The 24,023-nt window shown below is 45.0% G+C and overlaps 3 protein-coding genes and 1 long non-coding RNA gene across 10 annotated transcripts in view; all 4 read right to left on the bottom strand.

The window, feature by feature from the left end:
• The window catches only part of LOC127292145 (DNA-directed RNA polymerase V subunit 7-like), a 116,454-nt gene that overhangs the window by 63,967 nt on the left and 28,464 nt on the right, over positions 1 to 24,023 (bottom strand). The window lies entirely within an intron of this gene.
• Positions 7,073 to 9,289, bottom strand: LOC127292059 (uncharacterized). 6 transcript variants are annotated; one of them, XM_051321450.2, is made up of 4 exons: positions 9,148 to 9,289; positions 8,907 to 9,012; positions 7,923 to 8,035; positions 7,073 to 7,341 (listed from the first exon to the last, which is right to left on the bottom strand). In XM_051321450.2, exons 2-4 carry the CDS (start codon positions 8,998 to 9,000, stop codon positions 7,264 to 7,266), a joined length of 285 nt encoding a protein of 94 aa, XP_051177410.1. In that variant the 5' UTR covers positions 9,001 to 9,012; positions 9,148 to 9,289; the 3' UTR covers positions 7,073 to 7,263. The 6 variants fall into 6 exon arrangements, with proteins under 6 accessions (XP_051177410.1, XP_051177389.1, XP_051177382.1 ...); XM_051321429.2 differs by having other exon boundaries at positions 9,088 to 9,278; XM_051321422.2 differs by having other exon boundaries at positions 9,094 to 9,278.
• On the bottom strand, positions 10,749 to 12,000 carry LOC127292041 (gibberellin 2-beta-dioxygenase 8-like). The gene has a single exon (XM_051321395.1). It carries the CDS (start codon positions 11,939 to 11,941, stop codon positions 10,967 to 10,969), a length of 975 nt encoding a protein of 324 aa, XP_051177355.1. The 5' UTR covers positions 11,942 to 12,000; the 3' UTR covers positions 10,749 to 10,966.
• Positions 12,773 to 17,059, bottom strand: LOC127292050 (uncharacterized). Of its 2 annotated transcripts, none has more exons than XR_011754431.1 (6): positions 16,631 to 17,059; positions 15,876 to 15,966; positions 15,708 to 15,791; positions 14,606 to 14,728; positions 13,962 to 14,085; positions 12,773 to 13,123 (listed from the first exon to the last, which is right to left on the bottom strand). It is a non-coding gene; the product is annotated as an uncharacterized lncRNA (long non-coding RNA). The 2 variants fall into 2 exon arrangements; XR_011754430.1 differs by having other exon boundaries at positions 15,876 to 15,963.

Below are 24,023 nucleotides of genomic sequence, written 5' to 3'. Positions count from 1 at the left end.
AAATGTGTGTACATGGGTACCACCACTTAGTATTGATATTGCAAGATTATCTAGTCACTATATGGTGTGTCATGCTCATGAGAAATTGAAATTCTAAATATCCATTAATCATCTCTAGTTGAATTTTAGTTGCCTCTTGATTAGAAGAAATGTTTTATCACATTATGGGGGAGTAATATGTTTTGTACATATCACAAGCCTAGAAAATGTGAACATATGAGGTTATGCCACTTAGAGTTGATTCTCTTAACTATCTTGTTCCTAGGTAGCATGTTTGCTCAAACAAGCTCTATTCCTAATAAAAATATTTTATTACTCATCTTGTGGGCTCTTGTTTGAATATGAAATTCTTGGTGCGGTTTTTCCTCAAATACATATCTCTATATCTTATTTGGGACACCGTTTGCTTCAAGTTATTCTAATCATTGCCGTGCGTGATTGTGTGACTAGTTGAAGTTATCAAGAATCTTCATCCGTGCATAGTGCTTAATTCTATATACTTATCCTATGCCTTTTATTGTGAAGTTGATCCTTACTATCATTGTCAATACTTCACCGGAAATTATTTCCAATATACTCATTGTCTTTGACAATTGATAACCTTGTATGTGGTTGAATTTTTGGATCATCTTCACCTTGGATTGTTTCTTACTTCCTTATTTTATTTCCAAGAAATCTTTATAGCTCCCATATGTCTTCCTTGTCCCTTTGAAAAATCTTTTGATAAATCCCCTTGATTCATATCAAGTGTTTGTTTTGGAATACATACCTTTTCCTTACGGTACATTGTGCCATTGCGAAAAGTGTAGTGGGTTTGGTTTATTTGTTCGAACCTTGCTCCTTTGGGAGTTTTGCTATCTCATTCCTTCTTCTATGCTTTATTTGTTGAATGAGATAAAATCTTTGAGCATGTTTGCTTTATTTCATCCTTTATGTTCAATGGTCTCTTCTTAGTTCATTTGTTGAACTTCGTTGAACAAATCTTTTGTGATTTGCTTCTTAGATATAATTTGGACAACAAATTTGTTTTGTGAAACCTCTATGCCTTATTCAATTCTTTTGGTGTTTTGTCCAAAATATATCTTTCTTGGATCTTTAAAAGTCTTTGTGCGTGCTTATATGTAATTTATTTATATTTATAGCATGCTTGCTTTCTTTCGATCCATTATGTAGGATATACTCCATCAAATCCTAAATGGCTAAGATGTGCATGAAATTCAAATTTCATCTAAATATGCACATGTTTATATGGAGTGTGTCCTATATATTGTGGTTAGTCTAACCATGTTGGACCCAATAAGTTTGGGGACCAAGATGTACTTGAATGATGTTTTAGGTACATTGGAGATGCAATGGAGGCTTGTCTCATCTATAAGGAAGGTGTTGTCACCATATGAGGATTGGAGTCAAGCTAGGATGATCGATGAACTCTTATCTACTATATCAAGCCATTGCCATCTCGGTAACAAGTATCTTATTCATGCACTCTCATATAGCATCCAACCTATTGTAGGTTGTATCTTGGCATGAAATTATTTATTTCGAAAATATTGCGGTTCTTGAAAAATCATTTTTTAAGTAAAACTTCTTATTGTACATTTGAGTAATTTGAGAAGATGCATATGTTGGGAATATATATATACATCATGTTTATGATTCACCTACCCACACATGCCCTCTAGCAATTTATTGCATATCAATTCCTCAAAGAGCTCTTATGTGCAATATTGATGAAATTGCGAAATAAATCCATATTTATGATACTTGTTGCCTTTTCTCAAAACACTCCAACTAGCTCTATTTCCCTTATTGTTAGTTGTGATGTTTTTGAGGTTTAACTTGGTTGAAGTTCATTCATATACCATAAGTGAAAATTGGAGCCATAGGCTATATATGTTTCTTAAGCAAACATCCTTTGGTATATTTTATGACTTAATCTTGGATATCTTGTCTTATCTATTTTTGTTAACCTCTTGTGTGTGCGTGTTTCTTTATGGATCACTTTGTCCACTTTAGAAACTCATATACATAAGAGCGTCAATCCATCATCTTGATATCCTTGTTCTTTGCCGACCATCTTTTACCCCTTTTGTTTTTAGTGGGTTGGTAAAGAAAATTTATGAGTGCTTGGTTTATTTATTTTCTTCATGCACTCATATTTCGTAATTGTTGGACTAAAGTTGTTCTTGATAAGCATACTCTCTTTATCTTAGTCGTGTTCTAAATGATAAATAGGGAGTGAGGATTCCATGTTTGTGCATATTGTATTCAAATGCAAACATTATAAATTGTGCACGAACCTTGGGGAGCTTTCTTATTTTTAGAAGCACTATATCTCTCTTATCATGTTATCTTTGTTTGTCCAATTGGATCTTTGATTGCTTGCTTTACTTGTTGAAGCTCATTTCACCATGTTATCTTTTTGCAATCTTTGATCCTCAATATAGTTTGACTTCCTTCAAGTATTCATCATTGGATATGTGCACTTGATTCCACTCAAATTATGAGAAGTGCACACTTTGGGGAGGAACTCACATTATATTGGCCTTCTAAATTTTTCACCCATTTTGACAATCGATGCCAATGGGGGAGAAGTTTAGAGGGTTTAAGGGAATGGTCTTATACTTAAGTTTGGTTTGTGCTTAAGTGTTTTGTCTCTCATGCATTCCATATTTATATGTCTTGCATGGTTGTATATATATAGTGGAAACTATCCCAAAGGTTAATCTTGACAATGTATGCAATGTATTCATGTTCATCACACGTGCATACATTGTGGGGGAGTTTTCTCTATATATATTGGTTCTACTCACATTCATTGCATTTGTTGTAGTTGTGTGAGTAGAGCCGGTTTTGATATGGGCTAGTAGCTTTGTGTTACTTGACCATATCAAATACAACCTCTTGTATACAACTTATTCTCGGATAAGTTGCGTACTTGTCACTAATATTCATTATATAAACCCTCTTATTGTTGTTGTCATCAATTACCAAAATGGGGGAGATTGTAAGGGTACATTGCCCCTATGTGTGGTTTTGGTAATTAATGACAACCCCTATGGACTAATGTTTTCATTGAGTTTATATGAAGGAATATTCCATAGGTACTACTTGTACTCCATGTGTTGGATTCAAGTATGGATGCCATGAAGATAAAGGTATTCCTTGTGTATTGGCATCAAGATCATCGGTATGAAGATATATATATGTGATATGATCAATAAGAAGAAATGAAGATGGAGTTCTTATGTGGAACTCAATATTAGCCATGCTCTATCTTAAGTGAGTATGTGAAGATACAAGGTTGAGTTGGGCAAGTTCAAGATGAGCGTCTCAAATGAATCACATACTTGAAGCTTGCCATCTATTTGATGATAATGGACTAGTGAAGATGTGCATCAATGGAGTTTTCCCATCATAGTGTATGGGGGAGCATTTGTGAGTCTTCACGAAGCAACATTGGTCAAGAGAGGCATTCCGGCTTGAGTGAAGCTTGAAGAGTTATCATCAAGATCAAGCGGGATGCGCAAGGCAAAGGTATGGCCTTGCTAGGTTTTCCTTTTACCGGTCTCAAGGTGGATGTTGGGAGACCGGATTATAGGATAGATAGCCGCACTATTAAGAGGGGCTTTCGGTTGGGTAACTTGATCACATTGTCTTAGGGAGCTCAACCCTTTGCATACTTTGCATATCCTTATTGCTTCTTGGTGTTTCTCTATGTGAGGTTCTTGAGCTTGTTGCTAGCTTTACAACAAGCCCAAGTTCATCGAAAACGGAGTTCGCATGCATCTTCTATGACGTTTTCGAGGTTGGGTGATTTTACCGGTTATTCATGATATAAGGTTCTACCCTTTTATATTCATGATAAAATCCCCTCCTACAGTTTCTTGTGTTTGCACTTTCTATTGGATAGCATTTGTTGTTATCTTTCCAACGAAATTAGTTTCATGTCAATCGGAGTTCGGGAGCAATAGTTATTAAAGAAAAAGGAAAAGGAGAAAATATAAAAAGGAAAAAGAAAAGAAAAAAAGGGGAAGGCTGCCGGTTGGGCGCCCGGCCTGCCGGGCCGCACGCCGGCCCACCCGGTCCGCACCGGGCGCCAACCGGACTGGGCGCCATCAGGCCCACGCGCCGGCCTAGCCCAGCAGCCTCCCCGGTCCGACCGGGATCTGACCGGGCCGCCTCTCCGTCCGGAGGCCCACGCGGCCTGCGCCCCCGACGCGCCCCGCGCGCCCCTGGGGATTCTGCCGCTCAGTGGCCTCTTCCGCCTCGCCGGTCGGTGGGCCGGCCCGACCGGACAGCCACCGGCCTCTCCGGCCCAGGCTCGGTCGCCGGCCCGCCGCCGGCACAGGCACTTTTTTAGTCCGTTTTTTATGCGATTTTCACCCGGTTTTCTCCCCAACAGTTATTTCTTCTTCCCCCACTATAAATACCTTTCTCCTACCTTGAGACAATAACTTCTTCCCTTTTCTCTCACCTCCATTGTTGCATTTGAAGAAGTTGCTCTCTCCCTTGATTCCTCCAACCATTCTTGCTCATACTTGAGGATTTGAGAGAGGAGATCTAGATCTACACTTCCACCAAACCGTTTCTTCTCTAAGTGAGGGAATCTCTTGGGATCTAGATCTTGGAGTCTTTGGTTGACTTTCCCCCTTGTTCTTCCTCTCCAATCTCATCCTAGCATTCGTTGCTTTGGTGGGATTTGAGTGTGAAGGACTTGAACACCTCCGGTGTTCTTGCTTTGCATCATTGCATAGTGTTGAGCTCTCCACCACGATTTGTTCGAGTGAGAGACCGTGAGCTTGTTACTCTTGGAGGGTGACCTCCTAGTTGGCTTGGTTGGTGTCCCGGTGATCTCTTCGTGGAAGATTGTGAAGGGGCCCGGGCTTCTCCTTCGTGGAGCTTGTGAAGTGGTTGTGGAGCTTGCCATCTCCGGAGCGGAGGAAAAGCTAACCATAAGGAAAGGGCCATTATCCTTCGTGGGTGTGGTTCGGAGAATAGGGTGAGCCTTCGTGGCGCGGGGAATCCTTCGTGGGACCTCCACTTCTCCAAACGTGACGTACCTTGTTGCAAAGCAAGGGAACACGGGAATACATCTTCGTCTCCGCGTGCCTCGGTTATTTCTATACCCGAGCTCTCTTTCCTTGTGATAGCCATCGTGCTTGAAGTACATATATCTTGCTATCACTTGTGCTACATATATCTTGTGCCTATCTTGCTTAGCTCTAGTTGCTATTGTTACACTTAGTTGAGCTTAGCATATTTAGGGTTTTTGCTTGTAAACTCAACGATAGTTTAATTCCGCATTCTTACAAGACAAATCCGCAAGAGTTTGTAATTGCCTATTCACCCCCCCCCCCCCTCTAGGCGACATCTCGATCTTTCATTTTTGATAAAGGGAATATATTAATATCAAAAGATACTAATTATACCTAGTCTCTGCAACAACTCAATGCCCTAAACACATTACAGATGCACATAACCAAAAAAGTGGAAAAAAAACTAGGAAATAAAAGTCCCGTTATAGTATCCGAGCCGTAGCAACAGTAATACATCCACCACCAAGACAACACCTGAAATTCAGACTCTTCAAAAGCGACGCCTCCAAGAAGGGAACAGTGCACCGGCACCGTCATCGCCCGATCAAAGATCTTAGGTTTTCACCCTGAAGATAGTTTTCGCTCTCAAAACAATGCCTTCAACAAGGACATTGCCAGGCACAACCAGTTAAGGCCAGACCTTGGGTTTTCACCCTGAAAGGTAGGACTCCGAACTCCACATGTGCTGCAGCCCCCACTTTCATACCACTGTTGCGGAGTCCGGAACATCAAGCAAGTCACTCAACAGCGTAAAGATTTGAACCTCCATTAGCTAGTCCTCCGATCCGGTCTTAATGATATTCTCTTCTTCTGACTTCACCTTGGATCAGTTGTCACTTGGTGTCAACACAGAAAAGAGCTTCACGTAGCTCCCTCCAGAACCAAACGGTCGGAATAAAAGCATGGGTGCGCACGACCGAATACCACCGATCCAGCAAACTCCAGGCAATAGAAGCACTGTTACATTCACCAGCGGCGCCTTCCGGAACTCAACACTCTGGCCAGATCATGAAGGGCAGACCTCCGGCAGGTCTTCATCTTCGCCCAAGAGAGACCCTAGGACCGCCGTCTTTATTCAGGTCAGGCCCCCACGCCGACGACCATCCTAGACTGGCCATGGTTGCCGCAGGAGACACCAAGCTGATCGCGTAGTCCGAAGACACCGCACACGTCTGAGCACCGCTGCAGCCGAACGCCAGCTCTCCACCACAAAGCCAGGACACGGTGTGGGATCCCGAGATCTGCCACAACTGGCCACAGACCGGCCGACCAACGCCAACAAGAGAGAGGGCCGCCGCCACCAAGCCCGAGGCCGCTGCCCCGGCGACCACGTGATGCGGGCAAGCTGCACGCCGGCAGGAGCCACCCGCACGCAGCAGACGGAGCAGGCACGCGCCGACAAGAGCGATGCGATCCGTGGCCCGCCAGGCCCAAACGAGCCTAGGTCGTGCCCAACCGCGCCGCCGCCTGCGGCCGTCGCCTGCAGCCGAGCAGAGCACCGACCGCCGCCGCCCCGCACTACCTCCGCCATGCCGCCACGCAGCTAGGAACGCCAGATCGGGCGCCGCCGATGAGCGCCAGGCCCGCGACCGGGGGAGCCCCGCCGCCGCCGCGCCGCACAGACTTTGCCCGGCGACGGCGAGGAGCGGGGATGGGAGGCGGGTGAAAGCCCGGGCGCGCCGGCGGAGGTCGCCCCGATGCGGCTTGGCGCAGCCGCACGGGAGCGGAGACTTCCGTGATGTCCTAACCTCCGTCAGACCCCCTGATTTGCGTATCTAAAAAACAATCCTGTGCAACATCAGTTGCCGACATATGCATACGGGGATTAGCAGCACGTAACTTAGAAACTGGAAAGAGCACACATTTCTCAAATGGAAGGAGCACAAGAGTTCAATCGTTGTCTTGCAGACATTCAGTAACTCTTGCGATCAATGCAAAAAAAGTCGTGATACACGCGGCTCGTGAGCCCAATGTGTAAAACTCTTACTAGTAGCTTTCGGTAAAGAAAGTAAATAGACCGTCTGTCATATACACACTTCACGGGTAGCACACTCAGGAGTGTATTGTTTGCTCACACACATTACTCTCGACTAAGCTAACATTCAGCACTATGATGCAGCAGGCATTCCACTCGCAATATTTTCTCCCCCTCCATCCTCTAAATCTACCTCTTCCTGCGCTTAGAAGGTTTCGCCGACGATATCTTTAGTTCTTCAGGCATCTTGGCCTCGACAAGTTGCTCCTGAGGAACAAAACCAAAGGCAAAAGACACAGATTAGAGATGCCTTGTTTGAAGAAGGCGGTGCCAAGAAGGAACCAGGTACAAAAACAACATCTGCGTGGAGGAATTATACTATAGAGAAGACATGCAGACGAGAAGCATTCAGAAAAATAGAAACTGAACAGGGGAGAATTGAAGGTGCTGGCACAAACAAAATAAATGGAGTGTACAAACGTTTATTGATAAATGCCTAATGTTGGAACAAAGAATCCATTCACAAAAAATTTACCTAATCCAAATAACACAGCCCCCATCACATTAGGCAGTTATGTGAGTTAAAAGGTTTAAGACCAGCCTGTGCTGCTATTGTCCCAGGAAAAGAATTACACCTGTTTCATAGTTCAATGACTGAAACTAAAAATTTGCAATAGTTGTGTAGCATTACAGATTTCACGCACAAACACGGTCATCGATGTACATTCAGTTGCAGATTTACAGACCTAATGTAAATTGAACATTGAACAATGCTACAGGCATGGGAGTACTGTTATGGTTGCAAGTGGAGGAAAAGTTAATAGAACTTGAAATTCTTAGATACATACCTCCTCCCACTTTTTCTGGAGTTGCAGTAGCTCTTTACAGCTTGCTACACACTCAGCATGGTAAGCAGCAGCTAGCTCCTTGATCAACGCCTTCCTTTTGATAATGCCAATCACTTGGAAACAATGATAAATCATGTGTCAGAATGCTGTAAGGATCTCATGGATTATGCCATATACTCACAAATAGCAACATCCGGAAAATGAAAGGGATCCGCTAGTTTTTCCAAATAATGTCTAATAGAACAGAAAGAGTATCCAGTTCAAGAAAATCCTAAAGATGCCGTACTAAACGGAACCTAAACGGAACCATACAGTACTATAATGAAGCCCAGTAAAATTATTGAACAATCTTCTGAACTTAGTGTTAGTACCAAACAGTGGCTAGAGAATTCGATGAGGGCATCACAATCCAAGCAAGCAGGGTAGGCAATGTGTGGAAATACAGCAAGCATGGCAATTTATTTATACAGACTTAAGACAGCATACCAGCAGGCATGCGTCCTATCAGTGCTATGGAACATTTTAGGAACCTCATGTGGTACATGAACCCTGCAAACAAACATGTACTTCCTAGATTCCACTGAACTCATGCGCAACACATTTAGCTTACAGTAATTACTAATCATACATTCATACTTGAAAAAAACGTTGTTCAAACTAAGTGATTCTCAAACTGCACCAACAGGTATCAATCATCATCCTACGCATACGCCTCCAAATAAGTAAGACGACGATTGCAAAGCGTGAACTGATCTATACATGCCATAAGGCAACCAAGCCGACAAGAACTCCCCCCAGCAAAGGCTTGTGAAAATTACTATCCCGATTCGGGCTTATTTATGTATTTTCTGCGATTCAAACAAATCGTGTGCATTGACCAATGTATCGCCATTCAAGAATCGTGTCCACCCGTGGACAATTCACAGAAACTAGGTGCAGCGACGAAGGAACGAACGAGGCAGTTTGAGAGGAGAGGACCCTTACTCCGGCTGGGGTCGAACTGCTGCGGCTCCTCCTCGGGCTTGTCCCCGTTGGACGCCGGCTCCCTGGTTCCACTCTCCGCGGCGGCGGTGGCCATCTCGAGCACCTGCTGCTAAGATAAGAGACCGGTGTTAGATCCAGCCAGGAACGCGGGCGCAAATACGGAACGGGAGAAAGGGCAAACGCGAACTGGCCGGAGTGCAACTCGTCAGAAGTCCACGAGGTCGGAGGATTGGGTGTTTACTCGCTTTCTGATTCGGAGATCGCCGGCCGGCGGCGAGGAAGGGTTCACCGGAGTCGGTGGTGACCGGGAGACGCTGAAGTGGAGGAGGACCCGAGGAGCGAGCCTTATGGGCCGATTCGATACGGCTCGGCCTCGCCCGGCCCTGCTATACTTGGTTGAGGCTGAAGCACGGCCCAGTTCTGTTTCTTTATCGTCTTCTTCCTGAACTTCACAGCAAGGTCAAATATTTTGCAATTCTGAAAACAAAAAAGGTCAAATATTTTGCAACTTTGGGCATTCCTCGCAATGTTGTTTCTTGTATCCATGAATGTAAAAATCGGTAGTTTCATTGCCAACTGTTTTTGTTTCTTGCTTAGCATGAAGTTCAAAGTATCCTTAGGCCTATTCTTGGAGGAACGTTTGATTTCACAATTATCGTTCAAACATGCACCGGTGGGCACAAAAAGAGGAAAGATGTTCGCCGGAGAGAACCATAGAGATGGAGGGAGCCAGAAAATCGGATATGTGTTTACGCGTGAAAAGTAGCCTCACCGCCCTCTTAGTCGATCACCAATTCACAATCATGTAGAACAAATTCCATTCCCTACCCAAGTTAAGCTAGTTCTTGCATGTTGCATTCTACACAACTGAATCTTAGGGTTAGGTGTTGATGAGTTCTTCCCGTTGAGAATGATGTGAGGCTTGACCACAATAATGCTGGCCATGGTGTCGGTGCTACTGATAATGAGGCATGGAGGAACAAGAGGTAGGAGTGGGCTGGCGCTATCTAAGCTGGCAGGGGCAACATCAGATCTGAAGCGAAAGAACTTAAGAGAACCATGCCGTTCTGTTCTATGAACTACTATTTGTGTGTATAACTTATATTTATGGTGAATTCCTACTTGATATTAGGTGGGTAACATTACAATAGATTGCTCTTTGCTAGTAGCTAGGGCTAAGCTATGTTAATTTCCTTTGCATGTTTGTTCTTACGACTCTTGTTAGTATACATTAGTGTGTGGTAATATCGTCACTTGGGAGAAGTCGTTGCCAGAACACTAAAGTGTATGCAATCAACAAGTCAAAATTTTCGTCCTCTACTCCAAATCTAACTTTGTTGGTGGGCAAGCAAAGTGCACAAATGAGCCAACTTTTTTTGATAAAAACCCTACATGCACAACATGAATTTGAAGTTGGGCGGTAAATCATGACTCCGGGGAAAGGATCTCCACATATGCACGGAAATAGAAACCAAACACGCCCTTTGTATCTACCTATCTCTGTACGGATGCATAAATTCATTTTCTCAGGTGCGGTTATGTTTGTATTTCATAGCAAACAGTTAATTTCATCGGAACATCTAGAGATTGAATCAGCTTAGGGAAAAATAGCACATGATACCACTCCGAAAAATTCATCATGATAAAAATTTGTACATACTGATACCATGATACCACTCCACAAAATTCATCATCTTTTCCGCGATACCATGATGTCGAGATGTACACGCATATTTTTTGTTCGGAATTTTTTGACATCTCCAACTACGCTTAAAAGACATTTTTAAAACCGGGAGCATATACCGGGAGCATATGCTCCCGGGTGCGAAAATACACCAACCATACGGGATAAAAAAATTGTGTAACATGATCCACAATCCCACATATTCTTAGGTTAATTCTTGGCCAAATCTTGAATTTCAGATGCCAGAATCAGAAAATGAGGGATTAGCGTATCACAAGTCACGGTGAAATGTCTAGTTGGCTTATTCTTTTTTTTCTTGCGAAAAATCTTGCGGCTCCAACATGAGTTAGGCCGATGCATCACGGATCCATTGCATTCACTGTGGAGCCGGCGATGGATGATCGGGGATGCGGAACCGGGCGAGCCCGACCTTGGCGCCAGTGGCCTTGATGTCGGCCTGCACCTGCTCCCGGAACTCCCGGTAGCTGAACGCCCTGTACCTCTCCTCCTTGCCGGTGCTGCTGGGGACGATGACGGCGTCCTCCTGCGGGAACGCGAAGTAGCAGAGCGACATGCGCTCCGTCCCCGGCGGCGGCGCCACCACCCTGTGCTCCACGCTCCGGTACGCGCCGCCGCTCATCGCCTGCATCATGTCGCCCAGGTTGACCACCAGCGCCCCCTCCACCGGCCGCACCGCGCACCACCTCGAGATCGGTCCGTCTCGCCGCAGCACCTGCAGGCCGCCGACGAGGTCCATGTTGAGGATGGAGAGCACGGAGCTGTCCGTGTGCGGCTCCATCCCCAGGTGCTGCCGCCCGGCGGCGGGGTCGCAGGCCGGGTAGCGGTACGCGCGGAAGGTGCCGCCGCGCTCCTCCAGGTACGACGCCCTCTGCTCCGCGTCGAGAGCGAGAGCGAGGTCGCCGGCCAGGGCGTCGAACAGCTTCCGGGCGATGCGCGCCATGTGCGCGACGTACTCCGCCGTCACCGCCTGCCTGAAGGCCGAGTAGGCGGCGCCGCCGTCGTCGGCAGAAGCGTTGTCGGGGGCGAGGTGGAGGCCCTCGACCCAGTTGAGGTCCTTGACGCGGAGCGAGAGCGCCGGCGTGCCCCAGAAGTAGCCGGGCAGCTTGGCCTTCTTGGCTGGGTCCGTGTCGAGGAGGTCGCGCGTGAGGCGGAAGAGGCGGGCGGTGAGGTCGGCGGGGACGCCGTGGTTGACCAGCCGGAACACGCCGTGGTCCCGGCACGCCGCCGCCAGCTGCTCCGTGAAACGACTGGACGACTCATGGTCGAGGTCCAGCGTAGGCAGCTCCAGCTCCTCCATCTTGGACTCGTGCGCTGCTGCCTGCTGCTCCATGGATCGGCCGAGACGGTTAAGTGGCAAGTCCAGTTGATTTGGTAGATCTGAAAGGGGCAGAGCAGAGCGGGGCAGGGGAAGAATATTCATGGCCAGAGCGGAACAGGGGAGGGGCCGACCAAAAAGTGTCTTTGACACATGGGCACCAGTGCTCCCTTCAATTTCAGATTTTTGAAAATTTTATCGCTGCCTGCTGCTCCATGGATCGAGCGAGACGGTCAAGTGGCAGTCCAGTTGACTTGGTATTTTATCGCTGTGCGCCCCCGTTTTCGTGAGACTGCAAGGCCCATTTCGCGCGTGCTCCCGCGGAAGGAGCTTCCGATGCTTCACCGTTCCGCGCAAATACTTCTTCTCTTTTTTTTTTCTTCCTCCAGACTCGATCTCACGTGTCCATCTGGTTTCGCTTCATACAGCAACCGCGCGCGCGGACGTACAGTATGTGTGCTGTGCAGGTTGCTGGAGAAGCGTCTGGCCAGGCCTCCACCTCCAGCGTGCCTTGTCACAAACCGGTAATTACACTAGCATGCGCAAGGTACTTGAGTCAAGGACGAATCAATTACGAGTACTCGTAATTGCCTGCTGCGTTGGTTCCGATTCCGATTCCGATGCCGCTGACATAATTCATTCACCAATCCAAACCTTGTCCTTGCACATCAAAGAAAAACACCAACAACCACTGACCCACAATCATAGGCGGACCAAGTACCAAACTTCCTAGCAAGCTAAGCAAAACCATGCAAACTTTCACATCTCTCTTTCAAGAATAAAGAAATCCCAAACTTGAAATTTTCCAATTTCCTTTGCCCCTTTTTTGGAGCTACACGTCACACAGCAAAACCATGGAACTATATCACGTCTTGACTTCACTATCAGACATCACAAACAGCAAAACCAATAATAACAACAACAACACCCACTTGACTCATCATCCGCTCACAAATCGATCCACCATAGCTTCTCAACATGCAGCAACAACAAAAGGGTGCACCATGCTTGCAGACCAACCAGCTCCTCCGCCCTTTGCTTTGTGGGTTCGAGGAACACCAGCTAGTCCTCGCTTACCAGTGACGCTTGCCGTCCCTCCTCTGTAACTGGGTTCCTGGTATTATCAGTTTACTGGTGCTGCCGGTGACAAAAACCATGCCAAGCCGCTAGCCGTCCATCGTCCATCAGACGCAGCAACTACAAACAATCAAAGGAATGAATCCACAGAGAACATATAAAGCAAAACTTTATTCAACACGGCTCAAAATGTTCTGTATTCGATCTAATTGCTGTCTCAAGACTGATTGCAGTTCATAAACAACAACGGAAAATCAAATGAACATGAAACAATAGCAATATCAAAAGTAGTACCTACACAAGTGGAATCTGCCACTCTTCTTAGCTTGATTAGGGCTTCACTAGAGCTAATTCAAAATGTACAACACAAACAAAAGCATGCAAAGGATGTATAACAGGTATGATGGCTATCCAAGATAAAAGTGCAATTGATGTAAAAAAACACCAAATGAGCATCAGATTCTGCTAGAATGGATCGGCACGTGGGTACCTACTGGCACCTTGAGGCACTGAGATGCAAGTTTGCAAAATAGCCAGAAATATCGTCCACCACCTGATTGTTTCATGTGAATAACAAGGACCGTGATGCAATATATACAGCCAGTAAAACTAGCATAGTGATTCAAAAATGTTGCTCGTTTTGAGATTGGTCTCACACGTCTTCAACAACTAGAACAAGTTGATAATTCACCACGTTGGGAACATAAAAAAAAAGTCCCAAAGAGAAACAAAAAGTGAGAAAAGACTTGCACAGACCAAAACTTTAAGACGGCTTTCTTTTTGAAACAGTAACAGATCAAGATTCTATACGGACTGACATAAACAAGGATATAGTAAAGACCAAAATTCTACACGCATTCCAGGGTTAAGATGGTAGCTGCACCAAACAAAGAATTTTATGCACATTAAACATGTCTCAGACGTTCAAATCGTCTTTCAGAAGCTAGAGGAAGCTTACCATTTTGTAGCTGATGCTTACAAGCAAAAGAAGAACTGATACATGTCTCAGTTGTCCCCGGGTACTCCAGCTTAAGTACTGTTCCTACTGGTTCCAGCTTGTCTGTCATTCAGTTCTCCTAGCCCTTGAAGAAACACAATTAAGGGTTAGTACAACACACCAGAGTTAGCACAGAGGTCAAGATAAGAACTAGTTTATCAAAACAAGATCTGATCTGAATCACAAACCACATGAGATAGCTTTGTTACGATGAACAACACAACCAAATTTGAACCTGGCAACATTACCAAATTAATACTAGTGGCATGCGACAAGTAATTTAATGGCTTATGTCATTGAATCTTAATTTGGCCAAAAAAAGAGAGAACTTCAACTGTAAATTGGCAGCGCCCAATAATCTACAAGATAAGAATCTCTTCTTGCTAGTTACCAGAAAATTGCGCACCAAAATCACACAAACACTACCATGACTGAATATATCAATATAAACAATATATCAAGCAATCCATACTATTACAAGTTGCACCTGGCGGAAGAAGAAACATTACTCCTCCAGATCATAAACTGTCTAGCTTGAGTAAGAAGACGTTATTCTACATGTCTCAGAGGTTCAAATAGTCTTTCAGAAGCTACATGAAGCTTACCATTGTGCACCTAATGCTTATAAGCAAAGAAGAACTGATACATGTCTCAGTTGTCCCAAGGTACTCCAGCTTAAGTACTGTGTCTGCTGGTTCCATCTTGTCTGTCATCTAGTCCTCCTAGCCCTTGAAGAAAAACAATTGAGGGTTAGTTCAGCACACTCTGTTCTTATGTATCCTATAACCAGAATTAGCACAGGTGTCAAGATAAGAACTAGTTTATCTAAACAAGATCTGCTCTAAATCAAACAAACAACATAAACTAGCTTTGCTCTGCTGAGCAACACCAACAAATCTAATCCTGGCAACATTACCAAATTACTACTAGTGGCACACTACAAGTAATTTAATGGTTGCTGTCATTGAATCTTAGTTTGGCAAAAGAAGAAGAGAATTTCAACTGTAAAATGGCAGCACATGAGAATCTACAGAATAAGAATCTCTTCTTGCTAGTTAACAGAAAATTGCACATCAAAATCACACAAATACTACCATGATTGAATATATCCCATAAACAATATATCAAGCAATACATACTACTACAAGTTGCAATTGGCAGAAGGAGAAGAAACATAACTCCTCCAGATCATAAGCTGCATGGATTAAGTAAAAAGACACTACTCTACATGTGGACTGCATCATGTGAGCTAGATGCTTGCTTAACACATTGCCAATCCTATCCGTCGGTTTTCGCTATATTAGAGCACATCCACAAATAGCACACCACATAATCTGCTTACAATATTGTTGATAATGAATGGCTTAAAGATTTTGAAGGCTCTTGGACGCATATGCTTGAGAGGTACAATATTGTTGATAATGAATCAAGATAGCTGCAATTAAATCACATGCCACTATCAGGATTACATTACAAACACTAGAGCAAGACTTGATCAAGGAAGTAGTGCCAGATTTATGAACATCAGTACAAGCACTAAGAAGACAGCAACATGACCGTTATTCATATTAGACATCAGAGGCAAAATACAAATTAGGACAATATAAACAACATCACCAGCAGCACAAACCAGTACCAGAAAAGTTCCACGTATAATTAATTCAATGACTTAATGGACAGAGACTGGGCATCAACTCAAGGAATCACCTGAGGGAATTGTGGCCGAAACTGAGATAACACCACCACCACCACGGCTGCCCAACAGCGGTCACACCGCATACTCTTATGCACCTAAGAAACGACTACGATTAAGCTATATGGAAAACACACACTATATCAATGATATGAGCATATTCAAGGCATTGGTGTTCATACCTGGGGCACCTAGATCTCGTCGTATTTGCAGGGGATGGACATCGTTGCGAGCCTAGACCCCTGCGAGCTGCAGCTCCCATCAAGGAACCTGCTGATAGTGTATATGACAGGTAAGTTTTTATATAAAATAGAATAGGGAATAAACCACTACACCTATAACTAAAGCGTAAAATACCACTACCGCCTTCCCAGCTTGCAGCAGCTGTTCTATAATATCCCGGTGCCCATGGTGGTCATTGCAGGCATGGACACAAATAACAGGTAAATTTAGTTCCTAAAGTGAACAAATAAAGATACCTTACAATCCTGGGGCAAGAATAATACTGGTGCCGAACAATTCTGAACCATATTCATTAAAATAGCGCTACATTTTCCCAATTAGAATGAAATAGCAATCAGCTGAAATTGATCTCAAGTGTTTATTCAGCAGATTCATATAAACATGTAGTATTTCGAATTTGTTATAATGCAATCAAGAGCAAATGGGTAGCAATAGCACCGTGTATACATGCATCTTGACAGCCCGGACAAGCTAATTCTGCACACCAAGTGTCAATGTTTTGAGCTATGCTAAACTAAAATGTATGGGCGTGATCTTTCTCACACGGAAATAGACACCTAAAAATCTTAACTTTTCACCAAAAGTTGTCTACTGATCTTCTAGCTGGAGTCAAATTCTGAATACGAATGTCAGCCTTGGCAGATCCACAGCGCACCGAACCAGGAACCAGAAGTGAGGAAACAGGGGTCCTTACCTGCAGGGCAAGCTGGCCCATGGACGCGAGCTCGTCGCGGACGATGTCGCCAACGGCGATCTGAAGAAGGGCGTGGAGCTGGTGGCCGGCGAGCAGCAGCACACCGCAGTCCCCTGGCCGCCATCTCTTCCTGGTGGTCGGCTCTTCCGTGATTCGATGCCGGCGGAGAGAACAAGGATGGCGCGCGGTGGGCGACGGATCTCCGCGGCACGCATCGTCGCCGGCGCGTCCTGGTTGCCGGCGCACCCTCAACCGCGTTCAGCAGCCGCCCCGGCCACGCGTGCGACGCCGGCAGGGCGAGATCGACGGAGCCGCTCGCGTCGATGCACGCACGCGTGCACGCTCCGGCGAGCAAGCCCGGTCGCGCCGCCGTGGTGGGTGGGCGACCATGGCGCCGCCTCTCTCGTCGCGGGAGAGGAAAGAACGGGGGAGAAATGCGTGCGTAGGTTAGGGATTCGGTTCGGCTTGTTTTATTCCGGGGGATGAGCTTCGACCGTCGATCTGCATCGGACGGCTAATAACACGCAGAGCGCAAAACGGGCTGCTCGGCTATTGGGCTATGGACTCTCTGCTGGCGCGTTTCGCTGCTGACGTACGGCTAATAATTTCGACAGAGTTTTCGCTGCTGTGGACTTCTCCCGCGCGAGTACTTGAAGAGTTTCCTTTGACGATCGAGTACAAGTTTGGATCAAAGACACAATTGTGATGAAGAACTTCTCTCAAACATCTCTTATCGGCCGTGATCATAAACAATACACGACTTGAAGACTAGAAGATGGACTTGACGGTCACATAGATGCACCCAATAAGGTTTAGGGATGCGATCTAGGGTTTATGGCTATGGAACTCTACAACGTCGACTTGGTGTAGAAGGGTTCAACCTCATCTTCCGTAGGAATGGCTTCTATATATATAGTCGTCGACATTATCATGTTCTATGTATTAATATCCTCCGCTCAGTCGCAAGGGGCCTGATCTGTCAACCTCGACCACGACGTCCGACAAAGTAGAGATCGATGGATCAACAAGATCCAAAAAGTAGAAGTATTGGAAACCCTTACTCCGAGGTTGCCTTGAGGACCGCCACAACCGACGATCATATCCGCAAGTTATAGCTCGCCGAAAAAGAAATTCATGGAGAGATCTCCGAACACCTAAAATTCCTAGCACGCCGCCACTACGATGGGACGACACATGAAATGATAGTTAATAGTTGTTTGTCATTTCATGCATAAGTGAAAACAAGTGAATCTCAAAACAACTCCCTCTAGCCCACGAGAATAGGCGGGAAACGTCGAAAGACCTTTCCATAAGAGTGTGCCTACGGCCACTTGTTGCGAGATATTTTTTCTGTTACTAGGTATATATGGTTTAGTGTCTAAGCTAGGGCTTAGGGTGTAAGTTTAGGGTTTAGGTCGGGATTAGGGTTAAGATGTAGGAGCCTACGATACTGATCTACAACTATGGTCTAGGTCTCCATGCGAAAGAATTTTGTACTTTTTTCCTAACCTTGTATACCAAAGTTCTTACCACACGGGGGGGGGGGGGGGGGGGGGGTACTTTAATTTACTTGTATGCAGATGAATACCCAACTGAACACCCAAATATTTTTTTAATGCACGTATGTGAATTTTCTATGTGATAGTGATAAACACTAATAAATAAACCTTCCTATGATGTCATAAAGGATTATGTAGCTCACTGATGGCGTGTAATTCACACGTTCGTTGGGAACCCCAAGAGGAAGGTATGATGCGCACAGCAGCAAGTTTTCCCTCAGAAAGAAACCAAGGTTTATCGAACCAGGAGGAGCCAAGAAGCACGTTGAAGGTTGATGGCGGCGGGATGTAGTGCGGCGCAACACCAGAGATTCCGGCGCCAACGTGGAACCTGCACAACACAACCAAAGTACTTTGCCCCAACGAAACAGTGAGGTTGTCAATCTCACCGGCTTGCTGTAACAAAGGATTAACCGTATTGTGTGGAAGATAATTGTTTGCAGAAAACAGTAGAACAAGTATTGCAGTAGATTGTATTTCAGTAAAGAGAATTGGACCGGGGTCCACAGTTCACTAGAGGTGTCTCTCCCATAAGACGAACAGCATGTTGGGTGAACAAATTACAGTTGGGCAATTGACAAATAAAGAGAGCATGACCATGCACATACATACCATGATGAGTATAGTGAGATTTAATTGGGCATTACGACAAAGTACATAGACCGCCATCCAACTGCATCTATGCCTAAAAAGTCCACCTTCGAGTTATCATCCGAACCCCTCCGGTATTAAGTTGCAAAGCAACAACAGACAATTGCATTAAGTATGGTGCGTAATGTAATCAACAACTACATCCTTAGACATAGCATCAATGTTTTATCCCTAGTGGCAACAGCACAACACAACCTTAGAACTTTCTCACATGTCCCGGTGTCAATGCGAGGCATGAACCCACTATCGAGCATAAGTACTCCCTCTTGGAGTTACAAGCATCTACTTGGCCAGAGCATCTACTAGTAACGGAAAGCATGCAAGATCATAAACAACACGTAGATATAACTTTGATAATCAACATAACAAGTATTCTCTATTCATCGGATCCCAACAAACGCAACATATAGAATTACAGATAGATGATCTTGATCATGTTAGGCAGCTCACAAGATCCGACAATGATAGCACAATGGGGAGAAGACAACCATCTAGCTACAGCTATGGACCCATAGTCCAGGGGTAGACTACTCACACATCACTCCGGAGGCGACCATGGCGGTGTAGAGTCCTCCGGGAGATGAATCCCCTCTCCGGCAGGGTGCCGGAGGCGATCTCTGGATCCCCGAGATGGGATCGGCGGTGGCGGCGTCTCGATGGGTTTTCCGTATCGTGGCTCTCGTGCATTGGGGTTTCGTCACGGAGGCTTTAAGTAGGCGGAAGGGCAAGTCAAGAGGCGGCACGGGGGGCCCAGACCATAGGCCGGCGCGGCCAGGGGTGGGGCCGCGCCGCCCTAGGGTTTGGCCACCCCGTGGCCCCTCTTCGTTTCGTCTTCTGACTTCTGGAAGCTTCGTGGAAAAATAGGCCCCTGGGCGTTGATTTCGTCCAATTCCGAGAATATTTCGTTAGTAGGATTTCTGAAACCAAAAACAGCAGAAACAAAGAATCGGCACTTCGGCATCTTGTTAATAGGTTAGTTCCAGAAAATGCACGAATATGGCATAAAGTGTGCATAAAACATGTAGATAACATCAATAATGTGGCATGGAACATAAGAAATTATCGATACGTTGGAGACGTATCACTCACTTTCTTATTTTTCAAAATAATCTTTTTTTCATGTCTTTTTGTTATTGAAAATTCAAATATTGTTTCTTTTACTTGTAATTTTCGTAAATTCGAGTGTTTCTCAAGCATAAGTTTCCTTCACTATGTGGATTTCTCAAGCACATATAATATATGTGTGATCATTAGTTCATATATAATTCTTTTATAAACTTTATTTTATATAATAAATAAATATTATAATTTTGAATGCCCACACTCAAAATTTTGAGCTTGCCCCTACTACATGCTAAGGAGTTGGGAATTACAATGGTTTTTGGCGCGATTTCATGAATCCCGCCCCTATTTTTCTATGACCTCCGGAACAAAAACACCCTAGCTTTTCACCCAAGATAGAGTAGACCCCAAAAAACAGGCATGAAAACATGAAAATGACTTTCCCTTCGAAGTGGGACTTTTTGACTATAAGTGGAGAAACTTCTTACGAGGTAGTATTGTCCGCGAAGGATGTGTCACGCTTAAAAGTTTCATATTGGCTTTTACTCTTTAAACAACATCATATATCCTTATGAGGACCCCATGCAAAAGGAAAGTGCCTTTTACCCTTCCTCGCATGATTTCATGTCACGTTACTCTTTGTTTATGTTAGAAAGGTCATAGGAACCTCACAAAACAAAAACAAAAAAATAGGCCAAGTTATTATAAGAGTTGGGTCGGCGGACTCGAAGTGGGTGCAAGATATCTTCTTTATGAAGCAAAGGTCACTTTAAACTTGTGTCTTTGATTTCCATCTTTACACCACACCTATAGAACAATAAGAGGCCAACATGTTACAAGAGTTGGGTTGGTCGGAGGCCAACTTCTCACGAGTTTTATCCTATTGCCGACTATCATTCGAGACGAAAACAACTTTGGCGACGTCCTCCAACGCTGATGTCACAGTTATCGTCGAGGTGGCAAGTAGGACTTCGACACCGTCAAATAGTTTCCTTCATTAGTTGTCGAGTTAGCGGCCCCCGAGGGTGTGAGACAACGATGAGTGATGGCCGTCAAATGGACTTCCATGTTTAGCACCAAGCGAGCTAGATGAATAACGAGCTAACATGAATGGCGGCCCAACACCGGATATGCATGCCATTGTCTTGATGAAGACAAGGGCGACTTTAAAGCCAATGGTCGATGAGTTGTACATACCACACCAACGAGGGCGAGAAGTTGCCCACTAGACCTCGGCGCGCCTCTTCACCGGTAAGCATGGCGGTGTTGATGGGACACATGCACGCCACCGGAGTAATTAACTAAACGACCGTCGGTGGGTTAGTCGTCGTCTTCGACGACTAGGCAAGAGAAGAGAAAGAGAGAGAGTACCAAAGATGGCTCATGGTCGTATATGAAGCTCAAGGAGTAGTTTGTACGTTTGTGACACGCATGAACAATAAATTTATACACACGTACTAATCCAAAATCATGCAGGAGGCAAGTTATTTAATTCCACGCATAATTTAAGGAAATTAAACGCGAAAGAGCGGGTCGCGTGGGATGAATAAACAGCCTCCTCGATTCCAGCAAATCATCAATCAAAACTTTCCGTGTATGTGTTAAAGAGAAATGTACGTAAATGAGAATGAAAATCACTTAATTCCTTTGGCTCTCCCTCGATCGCCGCCGCCCCCGGCACCTCGCCGGCCACCGCACCTCCGTCTCCTCCTCCCCAACGCACCCCATCCTCTCCATCCAGAACCCCCGACGGCGGCAGCATCCCCCACCACCCACGCGATCTCTTCTCCTCGGTCCTCGCCGGCGGACGCGACCCACCTCCGCGCCGTCAAAGAACCGGCGACCTCCACCCTCGCGTCCTGTCGCCCGGAGGCCAACTCCATATCCGCTCTCCTCTGGGGGTCCTTTACCGTGCGGACTCCGACCCTCGGCGCCGCGCTCCGGGAAGACGTACATCCCCTGGGCACGCCTCCATCGGCGAGCTCCTGCCCCGGCGGGTGAACGAAGGCCGCTTCAGTTCACCCAGCCACCGCGCCGCTATCCTACTCCGACGACCTGCTACTCACCGGACCCCTGCCGGCCGCCTCCACAAGCCGGTGAGGTGAGCACGACGGTGGCCCATCCTAGTGACCCCTTCACCTCACGGCATTTCCTCTCGTACTAATGGAGTGCTGCGTTTTTTTCTCTCTCTCTGCATATGCGTGTGTCATGTGTGTTGGCTGAAAGCCCTAGGAGAAGCTTGGGACGGATGGATTGATGGTGGTGCAGCTCGAGGCGGTGGCTGGTTTGGGAGGGGCGACGGCTTGCTCTATCACTCGGACAATGATGGGAACAGATGCTGCTATGGTTGGCTGCTAGGAAGGTGACTCGTCCCTGCTGCCGCCTTTTTCTCTGTTACTAGACTATGAATATTGGTTGGTTGTTACGTAGCTTGATGATGATGGCTAGTCGTCGTTGTCGTTTGGATTTGTTGTATCTTTCATCTGTATATATAGTGGTTCCTCTCCTAACGTGTGCGGCCTGAATATGATGGAATTTTGTCAGGTGTGGTACTTACTAGTCCTACTAGATTATCTGCTTTGGTCGAAGCATACATAGGTGTTGTTTGTTGGCCCCGGTGCTTGCCCAACTTAGTAGATACGTATATGCATTGCTGCTAGATCGGTAGATACCTTGCTGTCAACCGAGGAAACAGTAATTAACTCCTCTTCTTTTTCATTGATTCAGTAAGATGCATACAAGCCTTGCTGTGACTTTTTTCTAGTCAATTCTCTTTGTCCAAAGTATTGCAAACTCGTCATGTAATTTTTGTTAGCACAGATGCTTGACACCTCACGTTATGTGATTCGTTCATTCTTTGATCAGCAGCGCTCCTTTCTTGATATGTCTTAGCTAGATGCAGAGTTATAGCTCTGAATATTTGTCGAAAACTTGGGCCAGGAAAACAGTTTATGTAGTGTTTGCATTTGGTCCCGAGATTTCTAATTAATCCAATGGCAAACATCAATAAAATCCCCTCTAGATCTTTTGGTTTTTGTGTAGTTATCAAGCATTCTTTTCAATCTAAATTATATCATGTGGAGTTGAAGTGGAAGTGAATAATATGGTTTGAAGAACATGATTTTTTTTTTGAGTTCTAAATCTGTGGGTTTGCATTATGAGAGATTGTCATAGATTTGTTTCTGTGGTTCTTTCTCTCCACGTTTTGTGTATATCCTTAGAAAGAGGAGCTCTATATGCATCTATGTAGGTGGCACAAAAGTTTGGCTTTCAAGCACATGGGTTCACACCAAAATTGTCCGAAACAGAGTTCACTATTTAATTGAAAGCTTAGACATGTCTTGCTTTTGTGAATGTAGTTTTCTATATATAGCAACATCTACTCCCTGAATTCTAATTTGAATTCCAGGAGCATGAGAATTCAAGTTATCCTTTTGTATCAGCGGTAATGCATAATGCATATTATGGTGTAGTTCATCTTATCACATAAGCCGTAGCTCTTCTGGTTGCATCATAAATAACGATGATATCCCTTTCTTGCCCAGATAATGAAATGTCCACAACTCATAGGTCAATATCACCTTTTTATTGATTGTATATATTCACTTGTCGGCTGTCATTTACGACGATGGTTGCTTTCTTATCTTAATGTGCTTAGTAAGTTATTAATGCTTTACAGAGGTTATTTGTTTTGTGTTTAAGGCCTTCACTGAATAATACTAACTATGGAGTTGCTATTTACTGACTGAAAAAGTACAACTATTTTGCTTGGCATTAGTGCTTGTTTATATTGACCTTTATTTTTATATCTCAGCGCCAACAAAAAAAATCTGCTTCCTTTATCTTTACAAGTTAAATTATGTCATGTGCAGGATTATCTTAAAGAGAAGCTGCAACCCTACAGAAGCATCGTAGAAGATAAGGTCTCCGGTAATACATGGTACTTGGCGAGGCCCTAGTATCAACTTTGGACCTCTGCACAACGTGAAGTTAATTAGTTTTCAGACATTGCCAAGGCTCTAATGTCATGTATTTGCCTCTCGCTGCCTTCTCTGATGATTTTTTGCTTTTTTGGGCTGGTCATTCTCCGCAAGTTTTGCTGCACACAAGGTTGATTTCTG

The sequence above is a fragment of the Lolium perenne genome, chromosome 1 (genome assembly GCF_019359855.2).
Source record: "Lolium perenne isolate Kyuss_39 chromosome 1, Kyuss_2.0, whole genome shotgun sequence".
NCBI lineage: Eukaryota > Viridiplantae > Streptophyta > Magnoliopsida > Poales > Poaceae > Lolium > Lolium perenne.
The sequence above is the reverse complement of the archived record's forward strand: the minus strand, read 5'-3'. Positions and strand labels throughout refer to the sequence as shown.

Coding starts and splice junctions, on each gene's coding strand:
- LOC127292059 (XM_051321450.2), bottom strand. CDS start 9,000: ATGGCCACCGCCGCCGCGGAGAGTGGAACCAGGGAGCCGGCGTCCAAC. Junction 8,036..8,906: donor GCAGTTCGACCCCAGCCGGA/GTAAGGGTCCTC, acceptor ATTGTTTCCAAG/TGATTGGCATTATCAAAAGG. Junction 7,342..7,922: donor TCCAGAAAAAGTGGGAGGAG/GTATGTATCTAA, acceptor TTTGTTCCTCAG/GAGCAACTTGTCGAGGCCAA.
- LOC127292041 (XM_051321395.1), bottom strand. CDS start 11,941: ATGGAGCAGCAGGCAGCAGCGCACGAGTCCAAGATGGAGGAGCTGGAG.